Below are 22,644 nucleotides of genomic sequence, written 5' to 3'. Positions count from 1 at the left end.
GTGCAGGTACTTTCATGAGTTCAATGTTCTTCGTCATTATGGATACCCACTCATCGTGGCTAGTCGTGCACAGAATTGATTCATCAAACACAGGATGGCGATAGAAAGACTGCCTGCATCTTTTGCAATACATGGGCTCCTGGAAGTGTTGGTCACTGATAATGGGCCATCACTTACCAGCAGGGAATTTGAGTATTTCCTAAATTCACATTGTCAGGACAGCTCCATTCAATCCATCATCCAATAGTCTGACAAGAGCAGCCCGAACTTTGAAAGCAGGCTTAAAGAAGTAGACCAACATCTTCACTAGACACCAAACAGTCTCAGTTCCTATTTGATTACAGCACCAACCCTCATACAACTACAGAGATAGCTCCAGCAGAATTCCTGATGGGGAGAAGGCTCCACACCATGTTAAATCTGATCTTCCTGGACCTGGAGTGTAGGGTGAAATGGCATCAGGAGCGCCAATACTGGACTCGAAATTCAGCTAAGCAAGAGAGACAGTTTTCTTCAGGTGATGATATTTGGTATAGGAAGCAGGCAATGGTTCTGTATGGGTAAGAGGCATGGTCAATGCAAGGTCAGGCCCAGTGAATAATAAAGTTTGGATAGGTGCGAACGTCCTGAACAAGGATGTGGACCATCTGAAAGCTGCGAACTCACAAATGGTACAGGAGAAAAACGTGCCAGGCTCCTCGACAGCCTTCTAACAGTTCTGGAACTTATGGATTCTCTCTCCCCATCAAGCATTGAAGGTACCTCGGAATCTGAGATGAACACAGAAGATGTCACCACTCGATGCCTTTGCCACCTGAAGAAGAGAATAAATTTATTCCAAGCCACTCTGGGTGCAAGAGGCAAGGTACTGTGCATTACATGCCACCCTTCTCAGAGGCAGAGTTGGAGAAACCTGACTCAGTGCTAAAACTCCCCAAGTGGAGTTCCAAAATAACAAAGACCGGCCTATGTCCTTGGACCTGGGTGGGGCAGGGGAATGTAGGGGAAGTAGTGATTGTAATGATGCCAGCCAAGTAGGCCTCATCAAATATGAGTTTCCTGATTGGGGCTGTTAATCTCGCCCAGTTAGGGAGTCCTGGCTGACAGATGTAAACAGGAATGTCAGAGGTTCTATTCATTCAGTGTTGGCTCTGAGGAAGCTGGATCAGTGTCAGGGACTTTTCACATGTAAGTAAAGGATGAATCGGTGGTGGGATACTGGCCTCTGAGTACTTATGTCAGCAAGTTTTTAAAAATTTTTGCCTGGCTACAATCCTGCTGAAAAATGGGCCAGAAGACAAACCATAATTATTACTACAGTATGATGGGTAAGGTTCAGATTTATAATTAATTGTTAAAAAATAATTATTGAATACTAATCGGTTCTAAATACAATAGATGCAAATAAAATTAGTGAGTCCATGAAAGAAAGGTAAATCATACCAGTGATAAAATACTTAAGTATATACACATAGAGTGTTTAAGCCAAGCATTTAATGGAACAGGATTCCACAGAAGCAAATAAGAAAATAAATTGGCTTTTGAAATACATATAGCCTTAATGTGCCCTTACCAGATATGCAGTTAAGTGGAGAAGGCAATATAATGAAGCAAACTGTTCTTTATTAATACCACATTGGCAGTGTTCCCCTGTGTGCTAATTATGGCAGCATCCTATTACATTTCTGCAGTGGATTTAAGGTGATGAGTTTTTTTTTAAAGCTCCTGCTGTGCTGTCTACATAAAAGTTTTATCCAGTCACATTTCAGTTCACAATTAACTAAACTGACAGCATCTGTTAGTAGTGTTAAAGGTTAGGTCTTTCAGTTTTCTACTTAATGGTTAATCATCCCATTTTCCTCAATAGGCACAATGAACAGACATTACAGATGGCAGATTAAAAATGCATGCATTTGAGCTGACTTCCACTGTTGCATATGAATGGAGCTCCTTTATCCTCGCTCTCTATTACTATATTATCAAATGATGTATTATCATGATGAGTCTTAAAATCAGCTTCACTGGAGTGAACAGAAAGTCAGATGCTGGAAATCTGAAACAAAAAAATACATTGGAAACACTTTGTAAATCAGGCAGCCGCTGTGGAGAACAGAGAAGTTGTTTTGGGTATTGAAACCCACTCACTGCCCAGCTGTCTCACCTGCTGACTGTTCACTGAAGTGAAATTTACAGCGCAAGTCATATTTTTAATATTGTAGATCTCTCTTCAATCATTATTGTTGATGGATAAATTTCTTCTTAATGCTATGAAACCAACAGTGCTTATAAAATTGTGGGGTTTCTCACTAGCGCAAAGAATATGACTGACATCCACAGGGTATTCAAATTTTAATTATTAATGACGCTATTTGTGCTAATTGGTAGCCTGTCAATTCAAGGTGACATATGCAGGAATAATATCATTAGATCACACTTCTGCCCTGTTATTTTCCCAATTTAGTTTTCTCCACTCTATCCCCCCCCCAACCCCCTATTGTGTCGTGCTCAGGTATGTTTTGCAAGTGGAGAGAGCCTTCCAGTATTTCATCAATGTCCATCTGAAAAATAATTATTTTATTTAGCCATCATTAGTATCACAGGAGACTAAGGGGCATGAAGATCAAGTGCATCATTCATTTGGCACTCTGGGTGAGATCAGCTCATTCTCCACAAGCCAATGATCAAACCTCAAAAACAGCAACAATTTGTAGTTTTATAGTGTCTTTAGTGTAAACAAAAACAAAAGTCCTAACACGTTTCACTTCAAATCTATAAAGATAATCAGGCAGTGAGCCACATCAGATAATATTAGAACAGATGACCAAAAGCTTGGTCAAAGGGGTAGTTTTTAAGGGTATCTTAAAATAGGAAATGAAAAGGTTTTGGGAGGAAATTCCAGAGGTTGGAGCCTGTACATATTGGTGCTTTGTGCTCTGTATTTGACTGACTTTGAACCACACTTCATATGCGTAATTTCAATTGTATCTCAAATGTGTAAAGTTTCATAAAGACTAATCACCACAATTTGCTGAATATTATTTGAGTTCCACAGTGTTTGACATTATCTTGCCTCAGTATTACATGTGCTGAAGAGATTTAGAATTGGAATAATGAAAATGGAAATTTTACTTTTTAACTTCTCATCTCAGAAGCAATACCAACAATGTCTGCCAAGACAATATGAATGATTCAGATAAGCAATGTCCTCTGTATTTTATTAATCTGGCAATTAGCAATCCCTGTCTGACCATTAAGTGAAATGCAGGCAACATATTCTGTCAACTTTGAGATAGTGGACCAAAATTACTTTAACATTGATTTTCAGCCACTAGCTCCCATTAGCCTAGATTTAATTCACTTAAAGTCTGGGTGCAAATAAAACTGTCAATTTTATGTAATGTTGGAATGTTGTTTTTCACTCTGGCTAAGGACTTGTTATTGATCTAACTTTGGCTAGGCAAAAGGTGACTACTGCAGATGCTGGCGATCAGAGTCAAGAGTGTGGTGCTGGAAAAGCACGGCGGGTCAGGCAGCATCAGAGAAGCAGGAAAATCGACATTTCGGGCAAAAGCCCATTATCAGGAATGAGGCTAGGCGCCTTGGGGGTTGGTTTAACTTTGTTTAACTTTGTTTAACTTTGTCTACTGAAAATATTACTAGTATCAGTGCAAGTTTGGACTTACTGATGTTATGGCATCTTTTGTTGTTAAAATCTTTGAGCTTCAGTCCAATTTTGAAATTGCTGATGAATCTGCAGAACTTGTAGAGAAATTGTTTCTACTTGTAGCCAGGGCCTGAAATTAGGGAAATAAATAAGTTAGTTAATAATAACCCCCAAAGAGAAGTTTGGCAGGAATTCTTTGACTGAACAATATAGTGCCATTGTGGATTCCAGACCAACTGGAATTGTTGAGGCAAGTAGGAAAGATATCTTTAATGGGAAGTTAGATAGGTAGATGAAGAACAAATAAATAGATGGATTGATAGTTTAAGTTAAAGTAAGGTGCAGTGAGATTTCTGGAGAGCATTTGCACCAGCACAGTGAGAGAATAGCTCAATGGCTTCTGGGACTATGGCAACTTTATGCATTGGCATAGAACTGTGGTGTTGAATGTCCTGATTCTGCTGTAAAATTCAATGTAACATGACATGATTGGCTTCCCACCATGTCATGATATTTAATTTCCTAATTTGTGAACAGGAGGGAGTAGATTCCACTTTGATTATGTACTAAGCTAAGATTTATGATTAACTGAGGGGAAAAAAAATCACTGACTTATAAACTTCCTTTATTCCTGTCTCATTCTTTCGATAAGGTGTATCAAACAACCAGTACTAAACAGATAAACAGAATGAAGGTGTCAACGTAATGAAATAATTATTCTTAAGTAACAAAATATAAAGTGGTGCACTGTGGACTGAAGAATGGAAGTGCAATTCAAAAGGTTAATCCTCCAGCACAGAGGTTGTCGATGAATAAAGAAATTTAAAAGTCAATCCATATAATTTCAAGCCAACTTTTCTTCAGGACAAATTAGCAATTTTGTTTTAAAACAAAGGCAATGACATTCTGATCATCATATTATGAGATACAGAATATAACTGCAAGAAGATATGACTGAAATTATACGGAGTATTAATGAAATCTGATTTGCTACGACCTATGTGCTTAATGATTCAACGGGATAATAGCTAAGATAAAGAGGAAAAATTATGAACAGAGACTGGGTGAATTTGATTATCGTTACCTGAAGATGAAGAGATAAAGGGACAATATGACTGAGGTGTTTGAAACAGTGAAGGAAATTGACAAGTCAGGGGAACGAGTCTGGCCTTGAGTAGTGAACCCAGAATGATTGATTGTAATTTTAGAACTTCTGCTTGTTTGGTTGAAAATAAAGTTAGGATGAACTATTTTCAAGTAAATGTGGAAAACTTTACTTGAGAAGACAAATGATGCAAAATCAACTGGTGTCACAAGTAATTTCTAAACTTATTTGGGTGTTTAAAGTAAATTTAAGTGTCAGAACAGTTTCCATGAGCAAAATGGTTGGCTGCTGTTCCAATTAACAATAAAGAAGTTGGGCCCAAAAATGTTAAAGGAATTGATTAGCTTTTCAGTGATGTGAAGCACGAGGCTATGAGCAGACAAACAATAATTGTCAATATAGCTAGGTTGCGCAGGGAAGGTAATGTCTTACAAACCTAATAGAGTTCTTTGAAGAGGTGACAAAGTTGATTGATGAGAGAAGGGATGTAGATGTCATTTACATGGACTTTAGTAAGGTGTTTGATAAGGTTCCTAAGGTAGGTTGGGCAACAGGAGACCGAGTAGTAGCAGTGGAAGGGAGCTTCTCAAAATGGAGACCCGTGACCAGTGGTGTCCCACAGGGATCCGTGCTGGGACCTCTGTTTGTAATATACATAAATGATTTGGAGGAAGGTGTAGGGTGTCTCATTAGCAAGTTTACAGATGACAATAAGATTGGTGGAGTAGCAGATAGTGAAGGGGACTGTCAGAGAATACAGCAGAATATAGATAGGTTGGAGAGTTGGACAAAGAAATAGCAGATGGAGTTCAATCTGAGTTCATTGCAGATAAATGTGAGGTGATTCACTTTGTGAAGAATAACAGGAAGGCAGACTACTGGGTCAATGGAAAGATTCTTAGTAGTGTGGATGTGCAGAGGGATCTTGGAGCCCTGAAAGTTGCCACCCAGGTTGATAGTGCTGTTAAGAAGGCATGCGGCATGTTAGGTTTTATTGGTACAGGGATTGAATTCCGGAGCTGTAAAGTCATGCTGCAACTATACAAAATATTAGTGCGGCTGCACTTGGCATATTGTATAAAGTTCTGGTCGCCCCATTACAGGAAGGATGTGGAAGCATTGGAAAAGGTGCAGAGGAGATTTACCAGGATGTTGCCTCGTCTGGAGGGAAGGTTTTATGAGGAAAGGCTGAGAGACTTGTGTCTGTTCTCATTTGAAAGAAGGCGGCTAAGAAGAGGAGATTTGATAGAGACATACAAGATGATCAGAGGATTAGATAGGACAGACAGTGAAAGTCTTTTACCTAGAATGATAACGTGAGCTTGTACGAGGGGGTATAGCTGCAAATTGAGGGGTGATAGATTTAAGACAGATGTTACAGGCAGGTTCTTTACTCAGAGAGTGGTAAGGGCATGGAATGCCCTGCCTGCCTGTGTAGTTGACTCGGCCACGTTAGGGAGATTTAAACAATCCTTGGATAAGCACATGGATGATGGTGGGATAGTGTAGAGGGATGGGCTTAGATTAGTTCACAGGTCTGCGCAACATCGAAGGCCAAATGATCTGTTCTGCGCTGTATTGTTCTATGTTCTGTGTAAATCTGATGTGATACATTTTGGAAGGTGCAATTCAAGAGTGAACTATACAGTAAATGGAAAAGTCTGGGGAAATTGATGTTCAGAGAGATCTGGGTGTTCAGGTCCATTGTTCCCCGAAGTCAGTAGAGTGGTCAAGAAGACATACAGCATGCTTTCCTTCATCGGATGGGGTATTGAGTACAAGATTTGGCAGGTCATGTTACAGTTGTGTAAGACTTTGGTTTGGCCACATTTGGATTACTGTGTACGGTTCTGGTCGCTACATTACCAAAGGGATGTGCATGCTATAAAGAGGGTGCAGAGGAGGATCACCAGGATGTTGCCTGGTATGGAGGCTGTTAGCTATGAGGAGAGGTTGAGTAGGTTAGGATTATTTTCATTGGAAAGAAGGAGGTTGAGGGGAGACTTGTTTGAGGCCTACAAAATCGTAGAGTGGATAGCAAGAAACCTTTGCCCAGAGTGGAGGACTCGATTACTAGGGGTCACGAGTTCAAAGTGAGAGGGGAAATGTTTAGGGGAGATATTCGGGGAAAGTTCTTCATGCAGAGGGTGGTGGGTGCCTGGAATGCGTTGCCAACGGAGGTGGTAGGGGCAGGAATGATAGCGTCATTTAAGATGTATCTAGACAGATATATGAATGGACAGGGAGCAAAGGGATACACATCCTTAGAAAATAGGCGCCAGATTTAGATAGAGGGTATGAATCGGCTTAGGCTTGGAGGGGCAGGGGGGTGTGTGTGCGAAGGGCGTGTCCTGTGCTGTAATATTCTTTGTTCTTTGTATGTGAGATGTGATGCACTGTTTCGGAACAGTTATGTCTCTGAGTTTATGCACTGAATGATACAGTCTACACAAATAGCTATGGGTAGTAGTCAGATAACAATCAGTGTGCAAAGTTTCAGCTGATGCCAAGCAGAATAGCTTTGATTGCCAATATTAACTTCTCAATATTATAAATCTGCCTCAGCATCCAAACCTCCTATAAGTTTGTTCCAATTGAAGTGGCGTTTGATATTTCACTCAGACATTTTCAGTAAAGTAATTTATAAGATCAGCTTGTTTATCCCTATTGTACTCCATATACTTGGCTCCTTATCTGATGCAGCTTGTTATCATACCAATACTGAGCTTCTAAAAACAGAACCAGTGCTTGGGGCTATATTGCAATGCTTCAAGACTTAAAGCCTCAAGGGACATTTAGTCAATGAGCTATGATCAGAAATAGCAAGACTTTGTGAACAAAATCCCCAAAAAAACACTTTCTTAATAGATTTTTTTGCAATGTGTTTTGATTAAATTTTACATCATCGTGATACAGGGAACTGCCAGTGCTTCTTTAAATTGGCCCTATTCTAACATTATAGCCTTTCTTCGTGAGAAAAAATTCACTTTAATCCTTTTAAATTTAGTGGCACCATAAGGGATTTATTTTACTGAGTTCCTCCCACCAGCTTTCTGTTAAAGTTTCCTTGATGAGCTGAAATCCCGTGAATACTGAACATGTTGTCATGAGTTTTATTTGATGACTGCTCACCACACTACCACAGTAATTGAGCACGACATGGCCTCTGATGCAACATGTTTAATGAAAAAAAAAGTTGCAGCAAAAGATGTTAGGTATACTCCTGATTGCCAAAGTGCTGCAGGGCCACCCAGGCCTAACCAAGCTACTCTGAACAGGATGCTTTTTTGCTATTGTGAAAATAATTGGTGGTAGCACACCATGACTCGACAATCACAATTAAAATAAGCATACAACATATCTTCTGTATACCACCACCTTGATTGTCCTAACTTTACAAATTTGAAATGACTCCAAAAGGGTCACTGCATTCATTTCCAATGTGTTTATTCTTTATAGGGAGATCCTGTTACTAATCATTTAGCCGCAAAGATTGTGGAAAATGTCTGTACCACTAATTCATCTCCTGCTCAAGGATTCATTACTGGAGAAATTGGTCTGTTGCTTTGGTTCTTGTTTACACATTCAACCATGGACTCTCTGCGGGTGACAACTATTTCGGTAAACTATGAATATGAACTTAATTTATTACTATGCAGTTGTGTATGTATGGATTTCTTTTTAATAATGCAAGCACTTAAATCAAATTAATTTTCTTTTGAGGTAGAAACCCTCAAAATTTCCTTTTATCCAATTTCTTCTGTACTGGCCAAAATACCTCACTTTCTCCTCAAAAATATCAGCCATGTCTGAAAAAACAAAAAAGATGTCTCACGTCCACAGTTTTTGCTGTACAGCTTGCTCATCTAACAGGAGAGCCAGCTTGACTCTCTTTGTCAGGTTTTTCTTTCTTCCATATTGTTGGAAAGTCACTCCTCTTAACTTGATGATTCCCAGCACCAGCAAAGTTATTAGTGATACCCCCGTAAAGTGAATGATTCAACCAAGTGCAGCACTTCAGTGGTCCAACGTCGTGCAGTTATATCACTCTCTCAAATCAAATCCACTTCTATACTTCTTTAAGCTTAACTGCTACTATCAAAATGTCTCTAGGTTAGTGTTTAAATGTTACTATTATTTAAGTTTGTTTGTCTTGATTGAAAAACCGGAGATTTAAATCCCAGTTTCAGTTGTGTACTTAAAATATTTTTGTGAGCCTTTGCTGCAGGCCCAGTGCCTCACTAGAATTGATATCAGAAAATGTGGATTGTGATGCTTTAGCTTAATCTCTAGCCAGCACTTGCATCTAACAAGGTTATGAGCCAACAAACAAATCTCTCATTTTTCCCCATACCTTTATATTTCTCCAATTATATTTTAAGATGCTAGTTGGTCATTCTGCATCACCCTCCAATGTCCCTCCTCCACAAAATCTTGGTTAGCCATTGTCTGCATTCAACTTTCTCCTGATGAAGGGCTTATGCCTGAAATGTCGATTTTCCTGCTCCTCGGATGCTGCCTGACCTGCTGTGCCTTTCCAGCAACACACACTCCACTCATATATAGCATCCCAACTGTGGCCCAATAATGTATCTTAACTTCAGAACCACTGTAATTTTCCCATTAATACATCACTCTCCTGTTTAGAGTGAGATCACAAAATTACAGGCAATGTTTGAGCACCATTTTCTGACTATTCATCGTCAATGATAATCCAAGCTCATTTCCAATGGGAACCAGATTGAATCGATTTAAACTAACTCAAAATAGGATCCTTGTAGTCAAAACAGTGACAGATCTTGCTCGCAATCGATGTAATCTGGATTTGAGCCCAAAAGTGTAAGGACAGTTATCCACACAACCCAGTTCCCAGGTGACAAATTTTCATTCTTGGCTAAACTGCTGTAGCATGTTCACATCTTTTCCCATCACTCCATCTCTCTGCGCTCAAACCGTTCAGCTAATAAACAGTATTGATTGTGACCGTGGGCTTTACTTCTCTGACTGATGTTCGCACAAATTTTAAGAAAGCAAAGATAAAAGGGTAACATACCAACAAAATAGAACTAACTCAAGAAATGCATTTTAATAAAGCTGCAGTAAACATATTTAAATCCCAGCTGATCTCCTGGTCTGCTTGTTGAATTAATTCCTTATTATAAAATAGAGCTTGTTTTTAAAGGACTGTTCCAAATCGATCAGCTAGTACAAATTTGAAGTGAAACGAATGGGAATTCAAAAACAGTCAGAAAACTTTTCAGCCCAAATTGTACAATGCTTTATATTTGGTGTTTAATTAAAGTATATGTATAAAATTTTCTTTGGTCCCAACAGGCATTATGTAGGATTACTCGCCATTCTGCGAGTGCTTTTCAAAGTGTCATTGACAAGGTCGGCCTAACAGCAGTACTGAATTCCCTGGTAGCTGGTATAAGCCGTGTTCAACAGTACATGTTGACCATGTTTATTGCTATGCTGTCATCTGGTATCCACTTGCAAAGACTGGTGCAGGAAAAGGTAGGGCACAAGATTCATTTCGTTCAGTTCATGTTGACCTGATCTCACTGTTTCTGCTTTTGAAATATCTTCAGACCTGAAATTGGACTCATTTTTCACAGGAAGGGTGTGAAAGTTATTTTTCCCATATCTCATTACTTCTTTTGCTATCTGTAAAGATGGAGTTGTGGATAGAAATTGAGTAAATGGCATGTATTTCTATATGGAGGTTAACATCTCTAAGCATTCACAGTGCTGAAAAGGTTTGGATCATTCATATGCAGAAACAAACACCACAGATTAGATCATTGTCCTAACTTTACCTAAAATTACTCTATACATTTTTTATCTCTTATACTCATTCCTTAAGCTAATGACTCCAGTCCACCAAAATGTAATAGAACTAGATAAGTTTCCATAAAATTTCAAGTTTTTAATTGGAGGAAGGCACATTTTAATGGTATGGGACAAGAACTTTCAAAAGTTGATTGGACTAGACTGTTCGTAGGTAGAAGGACTTCTGACAAGTAGGCATTCAAGAATGTGATGAGAGCTCAGAGGCATTTTGTTCCTGTTAGAGTGAAAGGCAAGGCTAACAAGATTAAGGAACAACGGATGAATAAAGATATTGAGGTTTGAGTCAAGAATAAAAGAGAATTTTATTTTAGATAAAGATAACTTGGTCCAGTTGAATCTCTTAATCAATATAAAGAGTGTAGGGACATTCTTAGGAGAGAAATCATGAAGGTAAAGAGAGGATATGAGATAGCATTGGCAGTTGAGGTTAAGGATAATCCAAAGAGATTCTACAAATACATTAAGAGCAAGAGGATAACTACAGAGAGGTAGTTAAAGATCAAGGAGGTCATCTTTGCGTTGAACCCCAGAAGATGGGAGAGATGCTAAATGAATATTTTGTGTCAGTTTTTACTGTGGAGAAAGAAATGGACTCTGGAGAATGCAGAGAAATAAACTTTGATGCTTTAAAAACACATTCACAATACAGAAGAGGAATTTCAGAAGGTCCTAGAGAATATAAAAGTGGATAAATCGCTGAGACCTGATCTAGTCTCTGGGACCTGACCTGATCCCAGAATATTGTGAGAAGCAAGAGAGGAAATTATGAGACCTCTTGCAGAAGTATTTGTATCATCTATAAATGTTGGTGAGGTGCCTGATGACTGGAGGGTGGCTAATGTTGTATCTTTGTTTAAGAAAGGTTGTAAGGAGAAACCGGGAATCTTTAGACCTGTGAGTCTGACTTTGGTTGTGGTTAAATTATTTGAGGTGATTATGAAAGATAGAATCTATGAACATTTAGAGATAGCATGATTTTTTGTGAGGAAAATCATGTCTCACAAAGATGATTGAGTTTTTGATGGCATAGCAGTAGGAGTTAAAACATAGAATATTACAGTGCAGTACAGGCCCTTCGGTCCTCAATGTTGCACCGACCTGTGGAACCAATCTGAAGCCTATCTATCCAACACTATTCCATTTTCATCCATATGTTTATCCAATGACCATTTAAATGCCCTTAATGTTGGCATGCTCCTACTACTCTCTGAGTAAAGAAATCACCTCTGACATCTGTCCTATATCTATCACCCCTCAATTTAAAGCCATGTCCCCTCGTGCTAGCTATCGCCATCTGAGGAAAAACGCTCTCACTGTCAACCCTATCTAACCCTCTGACTATCTTATATGTCTCAATTAAGTCACCTCTCAACCTTCTCTCTAATGAAAACAGCCTCAATTCCCTTAGCCTTTCCTCATAAGACCTTCCCTCCATACCAGGCAACATCCTAATAAATTGCCTGTAAATCCTTTCCAAAGCTTCCACATCCTTCCTATTATGGGGTGATCAGGACTGTACACAATACTCCAAATGCAGCTGCACCAGAGTTTTGTACAGCTGCAGTATGACCTTATGGCTCTGGAACTCAGTCCCTCTACCAATAAAAGTTAACACGCTGTCCAACCCTACCAACTTGGGTGGCAACTTTCAGGGATCTATGTACTGTACATGGACACAGAGATCTCTCTGCTCAGCTACACTGCCAAGAATCTTATCATTAGCCCAGTACTCTTTATTCCTGTTGCTCCTTCCAAAATGAATCACCTCACACTTTTCCACATTAAACTCCATTTGCCACCTCTCAGTCCAGCTCTGCAGTTTAGCTATGTCCCTATGTAATATTGTTTATTTAGACTTTAGCAAAACCTTTGACAAGATTCAGGATGGTAGACTAATTAGTAAAGCTAGGTCACATGGTATACAGGGTGAGTTTGCCAATTGGATACATAATTGGCTTAATGGCAAGAAACCGAGAGTAATGGTAGAGGGTTGCTTTTCAGACTGGAGACCTTTGACCAGTGGTGTTCCACAGGAATCAGTTCTGGGTCCTCTTCTATTTGTTATTTATATAAATGATTTGGATGGGAATATAAAAGGCATGGTTAGTAAGTTTTCAGAGGATAACAAAATTGATGGCATTGTACACAATGAAGAACCATTTCTAAGATTACAATGGGATCTTGATCAAATTGGTCAATGGGCTGAAATATGGCAGATGGAATTCATTCTGAATAAATGCGAGATATTGCATTTTGGTACAACAAACAAGGGTGGGGTTTATACAATTAATGGTAGAGCCTCAGATAGTGTTGTACAACAGAGGGATCTAGGATTGCAGGTACATAATTATTTGAAATTTGTGTCACATATAAACAGTGTGGTTAAAAAGGCATTTGACCCCTTGCCTTCATGTCTCAGTGCTTTGAGTATAGGAGTTGGGATATTATGTTGCGGTTGTACAGGACATTGGTGAGGCTTCTTCTGGAATACTGTGTCCAGTTCTGGTTGCCCAGTTATAGAAAGGATATTCTCAAGCTGGAGAGGGTTCAGAACAGATTTACCTGGGTGTTGCCGCGTATGGAAGATTTGAATTACTATCGATTCTGCTATAACATGTGTTTCTTCAACGCGAATTGGCTTTAACACAATTGAAGAATTTTGATCGATATTTGTAGAACGCAAACTTTCCTTACTTGTAATGGCTATAGTGCAGTTCTGGCTCCATTAGTTTAAATGGCGTGGCTATTGTGCAATTTTCTTATAATGTACGATCACATGGGTCCACAGGAGCCAATCGGACTGCCCAGTCACCACCCATTTAAATTTTCCCAACCACTCCCTTTCCAACATGACCTTCCTTGGCCTCCTCTATTGCTAAAACAAACGACAGCTCCTATTGGAGGAACATCATCTTATCTTCTGTCTGGGCATCCTCCAGCCCAGAGGACTCAACATTTGAGTTCTCCAGTTTCAAATAACCTCCCTCCCCATCCCTCAACTCCCTTCCCAGTCCCTCTCCTCCCCTCCCTGCTCCCTGTCCCCAACCAGATTCATTCCCCCCATTGACCAACAAAGCCATACCCTCTACCTGCCTTCACCTACCCCCACTTCACCACCCTGCCCCTGTCTCCCCCTTTATCTGCAGCTCCCCACACCGACCCCCAGTCCTGAAGAAGGGTTACGCCCAAAACACCGACTTCTGCACCGCATGGTGCTGCCTGACTGGCTGTGTTCTTCTAGCCTCCTGCCCATTCTTACTTTGTATGGCTTCCATGTGAGTCCATCTGAAATAATCAAACATGCCTTGCAATTCAAGGACAGTTAAAGATGGGGAACAAATTCTTGCCAGTGACACCTCCATCCCATGAAAGATTAAATTTACTAAGATAGAGGCAAAGAGTTTCATCTGAAATGTGTGTGCACTTGAAATTTGTGCTTGAACTTATACCAAGGAGTCCGTTGTGGATTATTTAATTCATAGGCAGGTGTGATGCTTCTCATTCATCCTAAGTAAGACATCTAATGTTGTAGCCCATGCACTTAAATTCTTCAGAAAAAGGTATGCCTTAAAATTCGCTTCTCTAATGAATCAAGTCATTTTTTTCAAATATTTGATGAGACCTGTATTCTCACCATTAAGAATTACAAACATTTGCTGTTCACATTTGAGCCCTGCAACTTACAAAATGTCTTTTAATTGCTCATGCTTTGTTAGCAGTATTGGAAATAGCATTCAACATATTCAAATGTAGCTAAAATCTGAATTGGGAAACAGATTCAAAAGGGAGAAGTGTCAAAATCTGCAATGGACTGATTATTACAGATCTTTGATCAGTGAGGCTTATACTACTGCCAAAGCAGCCAAATCCTTGTCACCTGTAGCTTGGGGTGAAGCTTTTCACTCTGTTATTTTGTAATGGTGACATCCTGCAAGGCTGTGAGAAATTGCAAGAACTGAGATTCAGCACTATTCTTTACTTGCTCCTCCCTATATATGTAATTTACACCGGCTCCACAGTCCTGTGAGACTTCTGCATTCCTCTAATCAAGGTCTCTTGAGCATCCCCAATTTTAATCATATCATCATGGGTCATCATGATTTCACTTGCTTAGGCTCAAAGCTCTTAAAAACTGTCCTTACACAAGAACCCAAGAAAGGATATAATTATCAAAGAAGGAGTGTAGTGAAGGCTCACCAGACTTGTTTCCCAGAATAGCAGAATTATTGCTCCTATTTTCTATGTTTACACCTCTCTGCACTTTCCACCTTATGCCCTTCTTTAAGATGCTGCTTAAAATCTACCTTTAACCAAGTTTACGGTCCTCTAAACTAATACCTCCTAATGTGGCTCAGAATCATACTTCATTTTATCACGTTACTGTGAAGCACCTTGGGATCTTTCACTCTGTTAAAGGCATTGTACAAATATAATTTGTTGTTGATGATATTCGGGGTGAGACCACAAGAAAAGCTCCTTAGACATCAAGCAATCTGAGCAGTTGCAGCATATGTAAAAACATCAGTCAGCATTTCCATTTTGGAACAGATGAAATTAGGAACTTACATGAGAAATCATGGGAACTGGTCAATATTCCAAGACTTTGTTGTGTAGCATGCTGGAACATTCCTCAGAATGGTCTTTGAGAGAGCTGAATGCATTGAATTGTATCCCCTGACTTGGGAACAAATGCCATTTCTGACTTCGTATTGACCACATCATGAACAATATGCTCAAATCTGACAGATTGTCACTAGTAGGTGGACAACTTTCTCACAGGTAGTGGAAGCTTTGAGGACAGAGTAGGTCTCTTCAGGCTGTCAGTTATCAGGGACTACACACATTAAAATAAGACTGTTTGATTTCCATGCTACTCCAGGGAGTTGACCCATCAGTCACTGCTTCTACCTGAAATTTCAAAATTGTGCTGCTGATAATTCCCCTTGTTGGTGTCTTTGCCACTGCCTTGTTGGCTTAATCGGAAACCTACACCTCCAACTTTCTTGGAGGTGTCTTCACCAGCAGAAGTCATTGAGAGGTTGGTTAAAGATAAATCTGATATAGGAAAGGTAATTGATATAAAGAAGAAAGTAAAAAGGCTCATTCTCAAAAGTTAATTCATATTGGTACAAATACCTGGAAATAATAATAATTTGGACTACCATAAATGGAATTTGCTGATAACCTCTTGAAGGACAGTGGATGTAAATATAAAATTAACCTTATATTAGCTCCTGTCCTGTGTCATTAAGTCACATATCACGCAAAACTAGGTTAAAAATGTATTATAAAAATGTAAACAAAAATTACTCCACTAACCTTTCTTCAGACTAGTGGATTAGAAATGTTAACACTGTTTTCTCTCCACAGATGCTGCCAGACCTGCTGAATTCTGCAGCATTTTTCTGTTTTTATTTCAGATTTACAGCATCTGCAGTTCTTTGTTTTATTTGGTTGTATTAAGGCTGCTGTTTTTGGTAATGTGAGTATAGAAAACCTCGCCCTACATGTTACACAGTACAGCCCAATTATGACCAGCTCTCAGCCACAATGTAAATTCTGATCATTCCCCAAAACGGAATCTCAAAAAAGAATGAGAACAGTAGAAACTTTGAAAAGAACCCAAAAATGTATTTTAAAATTCTATTTTGGAAGTTACATGGTCAGTATTGATTCTGGTTTTGCATTACAGATGTGCTAAATTAACTGATTTTAACTTTCACACTACACTGTTGGGAAGTCTCCAGATTTTTGGCCAGGCCTGTGAATTACTAGACCAACAGTATAATTATGTTGCCACCATGTCCATTGCCTGCGTAAGGTTGATTATTTTAACTGTAAACATATACCGATTTTGCAAAAAACATTATGCTTCTGTAAATTGTTTTCATACATTTGTAGTACTTTCTCTCAGTGCATTTTTTCCTTTCTTGTAGGAATTTGTCACAAAAGTTGCTCGTTTATTAGAAAGTCCTTCAACAGTAATTCGAGCAAAAGCTTTCCTTGTCTTATTGGAAGTTTTAAGAAACAACAAGGAGATGTTGTTGCTTTGTTGCCAGACAAGGTAAAGAGAACAATAAGAATCCACGCACAAAATTATGTTGTCATTCACTTAATTTTATCCACTGATAATCTGGTCGTGAATTTTATCTACAAACTACACAGTTATGGTTGTTCTGAATACTATGAATATACTTCACAATTTTTTTCAGTACCTGTTGAGCTGCGTCTGGATCCTTTCGATTTGATTTGGGCAATATTTTATATGCATGAAATTTTGTTGAGACTTTCAGATTGCAGAAGAAAGATTGTTTGAAATTTTATATAACTAAGTTTTTTTAAATTGGGAAAGCAAAATGAAAGACTTACTGCTAGATACCACAAGGAAGTTGAAGGAAATAATAGAATTTTGATTATTTTTGGTAAGAGTACTGGTAACTTAATGATGGATAGTATCAACAAGCTATTATTTTCCAAAACTCTAGCGGTGGTAAAATGGGTTGTCTGTTTTCATTGCTGCTACCTATTAGTGTGGAATATTTATAAGGATAATTTGAACTGACAGAAATTGTGCTGGTCAAGAATTTGCAAGGGACGAGTGCACTGCCAATTGGATGTCATAAGTTGGATGTCCATTTGATTTTGGGGCTCTGGTTTCATGTAAACAAACTTGCTATTCTGCTGTTTCTAAATGAGCACCAATAGGTAGGTGGGGTGAGTCAGGAAACCTAGTAGTGCCCAGCAGAGGCTGAAAAACCACAGAGGCACTGACAGATGACAGGGTGACTTTTGTGTGGACAAGAAAACATTCATGCTCACTTTAGCAGAAGGTGAATTGATTTTTAAAAAGCTCATCATATTTTCCAAGTAGCCTCTTAGGATTCCTACTGTTGATTGATTTGTTCTGTATTCTGTGCTATGCAGCAAGACTTGAGCAGTTAAGTTGCATAAGTCTAACTACTGGAACCCCAAAATTGCAGCATGATCCTGCATGTATTTCATTAGACTCAGATTTAAATACACACAATATGACTCCTGCCTGTTTTGAATAGAAATACAGATTACTTAAAATATTGTCTGTTGCAAATTGTAATAGCTTGCCTTGGGCAGAAACTCTGCAGAAATTCATTTTTTCAAGTTTTGTCTTTCTACTTCCCATTTGTGCTGAAAAATAAGGTGGTAATCATACAAAAATGACCCCATCATTATATTTGGACCTCAGCTAAGAAAAAAGGATCCAGTTTTGCAAATTGACTCTTTTTCTTACTTGGTTTGATTGCAAATGTATCACTCTGACATTCATAACCAGAGAAACCTGTGTCAGTTGTATTTTGTGAGTTCAACCATCTACTACAATGTCAAAACTGAAACTAAATACGCCTTATATTTCCAAAAAAAGTGTTGTTTTACCCTCTTGCCCATTGTTTGACTGCCTTTCTGTGCCTGATCTCCTGCTTTTTGATACTTGTCTGAATTCCTCTTGTAATGTTGCCCATGCTCACTTTCACCTGTTCCTACCCCTGCAAATACAACCCATTCCTGCTACCTCTCATGATATCAGGAGAATTCAAATGAAATAAAGTGCCATGTTTATCTCCAAACAAACTATTTTAGCAGCTCATTTTTTCCTCATTTGCAGCACACTGAGCTAATGATCAATGGACTTCAGGTTAAAGGATCATTACAGTATAAATTGCAGGATAAATATCAGAGTTTAAAGGAAAGAAATGGTTCTATGAAATATGATTACATATTAAAAGAAGGAACTAATTTCTTCCACAGAAGCTATGTAAAAAATGGTTAGTTAGAAATGTGCCTGTGTTTTTTTTAATTTAATAGGAATTGCAGTTGATTTTGTTTCACTATTCCGACAAAGCAGGAGATCTTCATAGTCACATGTATTGTGTGTTTTCTAAGTATACATGGTTGAAATTAGAAAAAGTTTACCTCTGCCCCTGAAGATATGGTGCCAAGTGGGACCCCTCAGTCTCGATATCGGCCAAAAAAATCAATGTGGTCTGTACTAAGCAAGGTCATTAGTTTAATAAAGTAAGGCAGCCTGACTCGGTTCTGTCCAGCAACACAGAGGTTAAAGCTTCTGTGCTCTGTGGAGAAATTGCGCGATTACAATTGAAAAATAGGCATTTTTATTATGTTTTTTGAGAGACAATACAGTCTTAATTACAGGAAAAGTCCAATCAACTGTAATATGATGAAGTGATTGGCAGCAGTTTAATCCAATGGTATTCCCTGAAAAAGGGTTCTTAATTATGTAAATCACCAACTTATGGTAGGAGTTCAAGGTTAGTTCGAATGGTCAATTAATGTGTCAGGATTCATTTTATGAAAACTCCATTGTTTGCCTTATCTTCTTTTTCAGCTAATCCAGCAAAGTAACTGTACAGGTTCACAAAGTCAAATCATAACCTGCAGCTATTTTGTTGTGTTATTTTAAATTGAAAAGCCATTTTGTTGTTAATAAAAACCTACATATATTTGTTGCTTCTGACAACAGCCTAAGTTCAAATTTTAAATCCTCATACCCAATGTCTTCTGTAGAGGAGGGTAGAGGATATATTACAAGGATAGGTGATAAATAACAACAAGATGATGTTTTCAAACTCATGAAAGATACATTTCTTGATTTTCATACTTAATGGGATGGAGAAAGCACTTTACAAAACATAATTTGAGTTAATGTAAGTAATGCCACTGGAAATTTGCTGTGCATAGAGTCTATTAGTGTGTCATATCTTGGTACAGAAGCAGCAATAGCTGATCTTCATCTTCTGTGATACAGTACTCCACTGCGCTTTCTGGTTTCTGCACATGAATGCAATTTTTGAGAAACTATCAACTGAATGCAAGTCACTAAATTGGCCACATTGCATGTTGAAGGACAGAGGTAAATTAGCAGACCATATTAGGCATCAAAATATCTCAAGTAATTTTCTGGTTGCACTGTTTGTATCATTGAGCATATTGTTATCTACATTTGTTGGACAGAATTCATATAGATTTTCTGACTTTGAAGAGAGTGCAGCAACATCTCCATTTTACTTGCCAGTTTGTAGTGGCATGACCCCTTGAATTTGGAGGAAAATTGTAGAAGCTTTCATTAAAGATGCGTTAAACTGCGCTGAAATTAACAAAGATGGCTGAAGTCCTTTTGAAGAAGTAATTGGTCATGAAGACCAGTGTCACAACCCTTGGATGGAAGTTTAATAGACCATAGCCTTCTGGATTGATTGTGCTACCTAAGACTGAGTGATGCCCCCATCTGGCAAAAAAATAAAATGCTGTTATGGGGAAAATCACAAGTCTCGGAGTCAGAGTCAGGGATCAATGACAGAGTTTATTGTACCAGGAAATACCGGAGCTCCTGGGAGAGAAAGTCACCAACAGTGGTCAGCTGTGGTGCTTCTCTCGACTCGGACCACATGTCAAATACTTTTATACATCTTGTGATACAACAGGTCAGTCATCAGATTATTCTCTTTGTAACATGATTTGTTTATCGTAATCATTCCAGAATCGTTGATAGTTCGATACAGTCATTGTCAGTTCCACTGCAACCTTTGTTAATTTCAGCGCAGTTTGTTGCCAGTTTCAATGCAGACATTGTCAGTTTCAATGTTTGTGCAGAAGTCCATTGCTGTAATAATGAGCACTAATTGCTCTTCCTGAGAGTGATGATTACTACAGCCCTGACTATTAGCACTTCATATTGCGTCCATATCAAGCTGTTAGCTTTTCTGTCAAAGGTGTTGGCTGCACTCAGACACTTCGGCAGGCAGTGTACGTTACTCATGTGTATTCTTTCCCCCATCCGCCCTAAACTAATCAACTAGGTTGTGAGTGCATTATGCTGGTGGCCACAGGCAGTGTCTATATTTTCTGTTGTCTCTCTCCCTATTGTAATCCAGAGGCCATCTTATGTGTCGAGTGGCCAACTGATGGCTCAGCGGCCATCTTGTGTGAGCGTGTGCCTAGTGTCACCCTGTCCAGTGCCATCTCCCACTGCAATGTGAAGAACTGATGACTTCAACAGATATGTTCTCAGTTGTAATTATATTCTTGAGAATGCTAAGCAATGATGGCGTAGTCTTCCTGAGGTTTATCATAACTGTTGATTGTACGTGAAGGAAGTGACCTTTGAAAAGCTATTGTTACATCGAGTTTTGATGTGCAAAGGAACTGTGAACAACTCTTAATTTATTTTGTTTTTGAAAGTGACCTTGCAGATAGTGAATAACATACTGGTTGCTATTAGCAATTGCCAGCATTCTTGTAAGAAACTGGATTGAATGTAGTGTTCTTTCTGTAACCTGTGGTACAATTTTTTGTTTTACACTGTAACCTCTCCATTCTGCAACATATAGAACCAAGTTATTTCTAAAGTTTGGAATTTTCTGCACTACAAAATGGTGTTAGAATGTTTAACCATATCAGAATTGGAATAAAAATAGATTACGTTTTACATGGATGAGGATTTGGGTAGGAGGATCCATAACTTAGGACATGCCTTGGGCCTCCTGACCATTGGTCCAAGACTTAGTATGCAGCTCAGGGAATCCATGAGTCCAGTCATGCCTGCAAGACCAACAGTGATCACCAATGGCGCAGAATTGCTGGGTTCTAAACAACTGACAAATAAATATTTGCCTGAAGCGTTAAACAGTTACAAAGTATTATAGGCAATAATAACAACTATTTTACTTATCCACATACTTGATATTCTATATCTCTGCACCAAAGTGCTATAGTCCAGAGTTTGTGAGTTGCTTGGATCAGCTCAAAGGATTTTCAGACAATTGGTGTTTCCTTCCAATGGGTTTTCCCACTACAGAGGTCCTATTGTACCAGTTTTTGATTTATTTGTGTCAAATATAATTTTATGAAAATCCTGTAATGCAGAAAACATTATTTTTGTTAATACTTATAAACTATAACACATGTAGAGGAAGATAGTGTATTCATTGCTGTTGTCAATGTCAATCAAAAGGTTACAATCTGAAAATGAATGGAATCTAATTATGAATTATAGACTATCAATATACATTTAAAGTATGCTTGTTTAGCATTACTTTCTCAGGGATAGTAAAAGTTATGTTTAATGAGTCTTCTTATTGAAATACATTAAAGTTACATTCACCAATTTTATTCACATACAATCGAGTACGTTTCTTGATATGAAGTCTTTCAGATTTCTATTTTTCCATATGATCCATACGATATAAATCTCACAATGCTGTTTCTTAAGATCTAACTGGATAATGTTACTGGGAAATGTTTCCTCCTATATTTTCTTCGTTCCCCCAGTTTAGTTTATATGAAGACAAAAAAAATCTGTTCCTTATTCTGCAAGGTTATTGTACTTAGCAGTGCATTCCCTGTCATATCTGATCTTAAACCTGCAGTTTCTGCAACAATCTGATACCCTCTTGAGGCGTCTGCTACCTGTATGTATAACTTTACAAATAAGATGGTCAGTCAAATCTGGCAATAACACACACACACACACACACACGTGAATTTTGAGGCAACTAGCTTTCAGCCACAATTTCCTCTAATAGCATACAGTTTATGAAAAGCAAACATTTGAGTCAAATTTCTAATTATCTTTAATCGTACATGGAGCAGATGATGTGCATTTGACAAGTAATAAGTTCATAATTGATCATTTTAACATGCTTTATTATTTACAAATATGAACAATTTGAGATGAGACTGAACATTGCTATGCTCTCCATAAATTCAGTTCTTAATCATCTACTTTTAAAGTAGCCTATTTGGACTTATTGTGACATGCTTGACATCACATCTTACAGGGGGACTTGAACCCAATCCTTCCGGTTCAGAAATTGGGAGATATTTTCTAATCAGTCTATTTCACACTCCAGAGCAAGTGGGACTCGAATTCAGGTCTCTTGATTCAAAGACAGCGTGCCACAAGACCCTCAAGTGTGTTAATCATATCCATTGTTTTCAGGTGCCTCACCATCCACTTCATATTCAATGA

General features: G+C 38.5%; 1 protein-coding gene across 4 annotated transcripts in view; it reads left to right on the top strand.

The window, feature by feature from the left end:
* The window catches only part of ulk4 (unc-51 like kinase 4), a 502,471-nt gene that overhangs the window by 156,395 nt on the left and 323,432 nt on the right, over nucleotides 1-22,644 (top strand). For all 4 annotated transcript variants that reach the window (XM_043719540.2, XM_043719541.2, XM_087978491.1 and 1 more), the window contains 3 exons: nucleotides 8,229-8,390; nucleotides 10,104-10,286; nucleotides 16,559-16,686. In XM_043719540.2, the coding sequence (XP_043575475.2) occupies nucleotides 8,229-8,390; nucleotides 10,104-10,286; nucleotides 16,559-16,686 (473 nt within the window). The remainder of the gene's footprint in view (nucleotides 1-8,228; nucleotides 8,391-10,103; nucleotides 10,287-16,558; nucleotides 16,687-22,644) is intronic.

This window comes from Chiloscyllium plagiosum, unplaced genomic scaffold, assembly GCF_037043375.1.
Source record: "Chiloscyllium plagiosum isolate Xiang-an unplaced genomic scaffold, Cpla_swu_hap1 HiC_scaffold_34, whole genome shotgun sequence".
Classification (NCBI taxonomy): domain Eukaryota; kingdom Metazoa; phylum Chordata; class Chondrichthyes; order Orectolobiformes; family Hemiscylliidae; genus Chiloscyllium; species Chiloscyllium plagiosum.
This window is presented reverse-complemented; position numbering and strand designations above follow the sequence as displayed.